This window comes from Raphanus sativus, chromosome 4, assembly GCF_000801105.2.
Source record: "Raphanus sativus cultivar WK10039 chromosome 4, ASM80110v3, whole genome shotgun sequence".
Taxonomy (NCBI): Eukaryota; Viridiplantae; Streptophyta; class Magnoliopsida; order Brassicales; family Brassicaceae; genus Raphanus; species Raphanus sativus.
The window spans coordinates 50,881,625-50,889,097 of record NC_079514.1 but is presented as its reverse complement, the minus strand read 5'-3'; the positions used below and the strand labels follow the sequence as shown (position 1 = coordinate 50,889,097).

Genomic DNA, 7,473 nt, shown 5'->3' with positions numbered 1-7,473 from the left:
ACATAAAATAACAAAATAACACATATTCACTGATTCACATATCTAGATCAAAAAATCGTATTAGATCTTATAACTGAATTGGTGTAACATGTTCAATTTTTAAATTAAGTGGCTCCTAAAATGGATGTGTTTAATAGAGTGGATTACTTATTTTTAACATATATAAGAATGTATTTGATATGTTTTTCATTAGATTCTTACAAAGTAGAAAATCTCGTGCTTTAAAAGCGCGGATCTAAATCTAATAAACCTATAAAGTAAAATGAATATATCCGTTTATAATATACTTGAGATTTTTTTTTCAAGTGTGTTTTAGGAAACTGTCTTTATAAGACCATATAGTATTGTATGTATCAAAAACATCTTAAACAGATGTTTGCAAGCGTGGAAGCACCGTGGCCTAGTGGTCAAGGTTTAAAGGCTTCTACACTCAAGTCTGGGGTTCGAATCCCAAGCGACGCAATTTCTACATCAAGAGGTCTGGGTTTCAATTTCCGAAGAAGACGAATTATGCAGAATATTAGAGACAAGTCTTACAATGGATCTTCAGCATGGCGCAAGAAATACTGTCAGGAATGGATCTTATAGGCGGCTTAGGGTGATGCAGTCACACATGAATTCTCATAAGGCAGGTAGAATGGTCAGCTGTAATATCGTCTATGTAATGTTTCTCGTTGTTTCTAATAGCATAATAAACCCGACAAAAAAAAGATGTTTGCAAACTAAAAATGACTACTCTATGATGACTTAAACCTCAAAAAGAATTCTGAAAATTTAATATTTGGAAACCTAACTGAATGCAATCTAAAAATAACTGGAAGGTCAATAAAATGTAATATTAAATTAAAAATTAGTTTAACTTTTATTTAAGTCCCTAATTGTAAACCAAAAATGGAAAAGAAACCTTGTAATTTGTTTTCTCGTGGTGCCTTATAAGATACTAAATAAATTGTTTGCCTGTAACTTCTTAGTATTTGTAACTAACTTGTAATATAGTGCTCTGTTATCATAAAAAATTACATAATACATGCAAACTAATGTTTTATGGAAAATCTTATGGTAATGTTTAACAATAACATTAGAAACAAACAAAAAAATATATATGCAGAACAAATGAACTACAATTTCTTTAATTAAACAAAGATTAACACACCAATCAATGATTTTTTAAAAGGCCAGTCAAATACAAGATATACATATAGTGGCTTAAGTTAAATGCCACATATCACCCTGCTATAATAGTAAATGTTACATATTACAAGCAAACTAATATTTTATGAAAAAAACTTATATGAAAGACATGATCTATTTTTCAACATTTGTAGTGAAATCATTGATTAATAGACGAGGAATCTTCTTCACAGACACTATCGATGCTTGAAGATGAATAGAAAACGAGCTCAATCAAGTGAAATCACGAAGGGATCAAGCTCAATAGTAGCTCTGATACCATATTACGATCAAGCAAACGAGAGAGATGAAGAAGTTTGTTATGAAAATATCTTTTCTCAATTAAACAAATGAATATTTACAAGTGTTTATATAGTAAGATGTACACTAAACCACTAATCTAAATTAATCTAAACCGGTAAACCGGGTACATATGCCAATATTGATCACCATAATGTGCGACAACAAACAAGGATTCAATTATATTAAATTCACAAGGATCTAAAAGACTGGTATCACCAACTGCAAGAATTTTTTCTTGAGTCTTCAAAACTATAGTTCAGATGTTAAAGAGCTTGATTTATGAACTCGATGACATCATATTCTTTATTGTTTTCATTGTTGCATAAATGAGTGGTGTTAATTGTTAAAGTCTCATGAATTAAATTTTAATTATTTCAAATAGAAATGGTCGCTTGATATATACCAAGAATCAGTTTGATTAAATATGATGTTAAAATTATATACCACACTATTATATGATTACTGGATTGATGATTTTAATCTTAATATTTTAACACCAGTGTAATATTTTATTTAATAAGTCTAACTCATTTACAACTGCTTATAATTTTTTTACCAAAATTGTTTATGATTTCTGATAGTGTTTAAAAATATTGAGTTACGTACAAATCATATTATTTAATACACAAGTTATTCCCATTTTAAAATCCTGTTTCATGAGTTTTAGTTTGCGGCCAAGCCTTCAACACATGATAGAAAAATAAAAATGCCATCATGTTTTAAATGATTTACCCTTACAATCAATGTTTTTATATAGTTTTAGTTCAAGATGTGAATTTTAATGAAAATATACTAGAAAAAAACAATTATAGCCAAAACTATACAAAAGACATTTGTAAATTTTTAAAAACTAGCATCCTCTGCAATGCCTCAGTTGAACAAGAGACCATCTCTTCTTTTGATGTACCTATGTGGAAGAGGTATGGAGAGACCATCTCTTCTTAAAAACTAGCATCTTCTGAAATTCACTCCAAAACTCTATCATTCAACTCTAAACTTTATATATATATATTAATCTATATAAGTTAAACATATAGTTATATATGTATATTAACCATTTAATGAAACCTCAGTTTCTTTTTGGGTGTTCTGAGAAAAAACTTTTTTTAAAAAACTATTATATGGGAATTTCTCTTTAATAAATGAATATTGAATAATTATAACTAAAGGAGTACATGTACAAATAAACAAATTATATAAGAAAGAAAGATAAAAAAAATAAACTATGAACTCATTACTCAATTAGAACTCTAAGATTTGATTATACATCGAGGGGATGAATGATATACGTCAGCACCAACGCCAGCACCATTAGTAAATACGCTATTCCTTGATCGATCGATGCTCCTGTTCATTTAATAAAGATAAGTTTCAATTTTATATCATCAGATCTAGAGAACACAATCAAATAGATTCTAAATCTAGGGAGTGAAAATTACCGTCGCTTGTGGGAGAAGGAGCAGGAGCTAGCGATTGGGCGCCGGCGAAAGGAGACACGACGACGGCGAAAACGATCAAGGCTATAACGGCAGTGTAATTCCGCAACGACATTTCTGAATATTGGCAGGTAGATAGAGAGAATATAATGAAGATTTTGAGAGAGAGACAACGAAGACAGAGAGAAGCGTTATAAAATTTCCGGCAAGAGAGATGTGGAAGAGAAACCTTATGAAGAATGACGTTAAGGCTAACGCGGTTTTATAAGACGATACTGGTTGACGGTTACCGGCTGTAGCCAGTAACACTCGAGGATTCTTTCAAGTAAATTTACTGACACCTGTCCTTTTTCGACTTGTTGATTATTCTCCCTTGACCGACAACCCTTCCTCGATGGTTCTTTGATTCTTTTGTCCGTCAACTTTGGAATTCTGATTTTTTTTCTAGATGAATTAGTATATGGAATTGGAACACATTTTTCACATTATAAACAAAACATATATTGATCAAAAAAAAAAAAACATATATTATTCACTAAATAATAAATATACTAGATAGAATCTATCCAAAATTTACATTTTGATTATTTTTTAGACAATTACGCGTTCAGTATATGTCTAATCCACTCCACTCATTTACATTAACTAGACTTGACTTTCAATCTCTTCAAAAGTTTTTAACACACGTTTACGTTCTAGACGCGTCTTTAGACACTGCATGAATTTGTATCCGAATTTAATTGATGAAGTAAATGTAGTATTTCTTTTTCAAAAAAAAAAAGAGAAGTAAATGTAGTATATACAACAACCTCGGCAACCATATAACAAAAGGTGTTTTTAAAGTTAATGACCATAAATAATATTCGGGCTTAGCTAATAGCTACGTAAGCAGTGAGGAGGGCCATGAGCATGTGATGAGATTCTCTCTTTCTCCCCCTCTTTATCTTTTACTTTTTTCAAAATTTTGGGGGCTCTAGGTGGGAGCCTTTACAGACCGTAAGTAAGCCAAGCCGTGTGTCTTGATGAACCCAAACTCATCCACTTCATAACACATTAACAACTATTCAAGGTATGAACCCCATTAAAAGACCTATGATGGCCTAAAAATATCTCAGTTGCAAACTTAAAAGTAAAACACCTCCGACTTTACTCAGGATTTAGAACGCCAGTTTATGATCCACAACTCCTGAAGCATTCCCTTCACCAGTTAAAAGCTGTTCAGGATCCTGAGAGAGACACACACACACACAATAGTATACGTTTAGTGTTACCTACATAGATGAGAAAAGCTTAGTAGTCTGAGACTATCAACATACCTCAATCCCCCCTCCCCCCTCATTTGATGTAATCTGGAGATTCACAAGCCTTATATTCATCTACCAAACTCTCAATGATGTCTCTTGCTTCATCAAACTCTGAGAGATCATTGTCCTGTCCACATCCATACATATATATATTCTCATGATTAATCGTCACTAAACACAAAAGGCAGGACATCTAAGCCGTCAGTCAAACTTACAGCAAACATGGGAAAATTTCGGTAATTGTCAAGAAAAGCTTGCTTCTTTTTCCTCAATTTGTCATATTGGCTCAAACATTTGCTGAAAAGGTGCCTGATACTTGTGTGGCTTGCTAACATTAGACCACTGACCTAAAATATCATATACACCACTTAAGTAAAGAGTCTTCTTCGTACTCACATCCTAAGAGATATACAGATCAACATAAGATTACCCTATGGGCAGTTTGAACATATGGAGACTTCTTGGAAAGTGCAACCTGCCGAGAATAAGATATGGTGATGCAACAAGTCCATGGTCAAAGTCAAAAGCAATAACTTGTCTACAGACACAGTTTGGCTAAAACCTGTATGCTTGCAAGTCCCCACTCAATGAAGTTAACGAGCTTCCTTTCTCGTATCCCCTGCAAACTCTCATGCACCTAGTGAAACAAACAGAAACGGATCACATCAACTATACCTGAGTGGGATCTACTTCTCCTTGAATGATATTCAATATTGATATGTACTTTGCCTGAATAGCTTCTTTGTTTCTAGCATAAGACGACACCATGACATTTTTGTCTGCATATACAATCATGTTGGAAGAATATCCGATAAAAGTTTCTAGAAAAAGGATGGAAAAATACAAACAGCTCACCAGCATTTAAGATAAGTCGCTTCAGTGTCAGCAGTGAGTTGTAGGGCTGGACAACTACATCGCTTGTTTCCATCTGGTTGGGGAAGACACTGTATGTCTGAACCAGCTTCTTGCTATAGCGATCACTCAAAGTATTCAGTAGATAAAGAGCCCATACCTTGATGGGAACAAAAAGAATAGCCATTAATTACACTACAAGAAGCAGTGAGTAAAACATGAGAACGTTATTAACTCAGGAAATGCCTATAGTCCTCATTTAGCAAATGTATTGCAGACTATGGAGGAAGGTTCTTAAGGCTAAATCATTCACACTAGAAGAAGCAGTGAATAAAAAATGAGACCTTAACTCAGAATGCCTACTTATTCCACCACTCTACTGCCTTTCACTAAATCTTGATACAAATTGGAAAAAAAAAATTACAAGCAGAAACATTTATTCCATTTTTTATATCACTAGCTGGTTAATAATATAAATAAGTTTGGGTCATAATAATCCGTAACGCAACAGAATGACATGAACTAGTATGCTGTTTGTTTCATGGTTAAATCTTGACCTTCTGATATTGTATTAGATTCTTTAAATGCCTCATGTAAAATTAGGTTTACTTGATGAGTTTGACATTATTATGCAAAATAAAGTTCATTGGTATATATGAAATATGGGCATTAGGTTAAAGTTGATATATGTTCTTGGTTCTTGCATGTCCTTTTGTGTTCTGAAGTAAAATTCCATAACCTAAGGCACAATAGAATATTTCTCGTGATCTTGAAAACATTCCCAGAGTTTTGAACGAACCTTACACCAAGTGCCAGTTTTGATTGTTTTGTGATATAAGATGACAAATGTTCCTAGTATTTTGTCTTTGTTAATGTCAGGTTCTTAACTTGATATTATAAGGACATTCCATCGCCATCCGTCAAAGAAAACGTCCCATGACATCACATAGATTATTGTGTAATATTTTGTCTTAAGTATCACACTGGTCTAAAAAAAACAGAGGAAGAACCATGCTCGTCCACTCGTAAAACTAGGACTAAAAGTCTATAACTAAACGTTCTACACAGTAAGAACTAAGAAGTATGCATTACATCCACGACAAATCGTGAGTTGAACCGAGAATGTTTTCCAAAGAAGAGAAACATGAATCATCCGTTGGCGAAACATGAAACTCGTTGGTGATTCCAGATTCTGATGTTGTAGGAGACAGATTCTCCATCAGGTCGTTCCATTCGAGGAAATCATCAATCTCAGGGTTTGAGAATGAAAACGTCCTGAAAATCTCCTTCTTGTAATCAAGATCTTCGATACTTATCATCAACTCTTCAGGCTTCATGTGTTTCACCGTGTCATTATCATCAGATTGCTTTGCATCATGTAGCTTTTGTTCTTGGAAGACAGGAATAGAGTGTTTGGTGGTTGATGGAGTGATGTCACATGTGTGACTCTCTACATACTTGACTTCATAGCACAAAGGGTTTGTGTCTGATTTTTGAACTTGCTTCACTGCCAAGCAACCTCTTGTCAACCGATGTGTACATCTATAGTATCCTCTGTATTATTAACAAAACAGAGGAAAATTTCAGAAGTGAAATCATTGTAATGATTAATATAATGCTCATAAGATGATTATAATAATTTAACTTACCTAGGATACTTGGATCCATGAATATCTTTCTGACCATATTTTCTCCAGCAATAACCATCATCAAGTGGAGTTCCTTCTTGTCCTGTTCCGACACAAATCTCTACTTCCTCTGTCTTCTTCTTCTCGAATATTCTCCTGCAAACCAATAAATAAACATTTAGACAAATGTCATGAAATTAAAAAACTCATAAACACACAAACTTGAATAATCTCTTTCATACCTCTTCTTGTTACTCTGATCACTTCTCTCATGGCTTCTCTTGAGAGTTTTCTTGCCAAGATTCACCATCATATGTATTGTGTTTTCGAAACAACGGAGGATCTCCGAGATCAAAATCTCGTTTGATTCCTTAGAAGGCGAGGAAGGGTTGTTCAAACTATTCATCAGCTGATTCGCTAACTCTTTCCCTTGCTCCAGCTCCTTAACCACAAGTTTTTCTTCCATCGACATCTCTTCCTTCGTTATATGAGAAGCTTTGGTGGGTTTGATGAGATATGAGCTTTCTCTCTATGAAGTGTGTATGTGTTTGTTTATAAAATGAAGATGCACATGTAGGGCTTTATATATGATGGTGCGTCTGTGTGTTTGTTATGCTTTTTCTTTTTATTTTATTTCATATAATGCTTCGGCAAGAAGTTGTGGGGAAAAGAGAAGGATGTTGGAGAGAAACTTTCGAAAATGACATGTAATTCTATTTTAATTTAGTTTATTCTTTTTCTTGCTAATTTGATGACTTTTCCAAACCTGTTATCTATCGT

At 33.5% G+C, this 7,473-nt stretch overlaps 2 protein-coding genes and 1 long non-coding RNA gene across 3 annotated transcripts; all 3 read right to left on the bottom strand.

Annotated features, from left to right (window-relative positions):
• Positions 1–2,168: 2,168 nt before the first annotated feature.
• LOC130511026 (uncharacterized) lies at positions 2,169–3,339 on the bottom strand. The gene is made up of 2 exons (XR_008944803.1): positions 2,913–3,339; positions 2,169–2,820 (listed from the first exon to the last, which is right to left on the bottom strand). It is a non-coding gene; the product is annotated as an uncharacterized LOC130511026 (long non-coding RNA).
• Positions 3,340–4,066: 727 nt separating this feature from the next.
• Positions 4,067–5,252, bottom strand: LOC108851281 (tubulin gamma-1 chain-like). Its single transcript, XM_018624688.1, has 7 exons — positions 5,069–5,252; positions 4,889–4,992; positions 4,776–4,832; positions 4,644–4,688; positions 4,429–4,560; positions 4,290–4,340; positions 4,067–4,135 (listed from the first exon to the last, which is right to left on the bottom strand). Exons 1-7 carry the CDS (start codon positions 5,250–5,252, stop codon positions 4,067–4,069), a joined length of 642 nt encoding a protein of 213 aa, XP_018480190.1.
• Positions 5,253–5,985: 733 nt separating this feature from the next.
• LOC108851602 (probable WRKY transcription factor 46) lies at positions 5,986–7,268 on the bottom strand. Its single transcript, XM_018625058.2, has 3 exons — positions 6,936–7,268; positions 6,715–6,849; positions 5,986–6,619 (listed from the first exon to the last, which is right to left on the bottom strand). Exons 1-3 carry the CDS (start codon positions 7,163–7,165, stop codon positions 6,154–6,156), a joined length of 831 nt encoding a protein of 276 aa, XP_018480560.1. The 5' UTR covers positions 7,166–7,268; the 3' UTR covers positions 5,986–6,153.
• Between the last annotated feature and the right edge of the window lie 205 nt (positions 7,269–7,473).

What these genes read in the sequence shown, in the direction of transcription:
- LOC108851281 (XM_018624688.1), bottom strand. Translation starts at nt 5,252, where the DNA reads ATGGCTATTCTTTTTGTTCCCATCAAGGTATGGGCTCTTTATCTACTG. An exon ending in ATGTTCAAACTGCCCATAGG is followed by an intron (nt 4,561 to 4,643) that starts GTAATCTTATGT and finishes ATGATATTTTAG; the next exon opens with GTCAGTGGTCTAATGTTAGC. An exon ending in GAGACATCATTGAGAGTTTG is followed by an intron (nt 4,136 to 4,289) that starts GTAGATGAATAT and finishes TGTCTCTCTCAG; the next exon opens with GATCCTGAACAGCTTTTAAC.
- LOC108851602 (XM_018625058.2), bottom strand. Translation starts at nt 7,165, where the DNA reads ATGTCGATGGAAGAAAAACTTGTGGTTAAGGAGCTGGAGCAAGGGAAA. An exon ending in GATCAGAGTAACAAGAAGAG is followed by an intron (nt 6,850 to 6,935) that starts GTATGAAAGAGA and finishes ATTGGTTTGCAG; the next exon opens with GAGAATATTCGAGAAGAAGA. An exon ending in CATGGATCCAAGTATCCTAG is followed by an intron (nt 6,620 to 6,714) that starts GTAAGTTAAATT and finishes TTAATAATACAG; the next exon opens with AGGATACTATAGATGTACAC.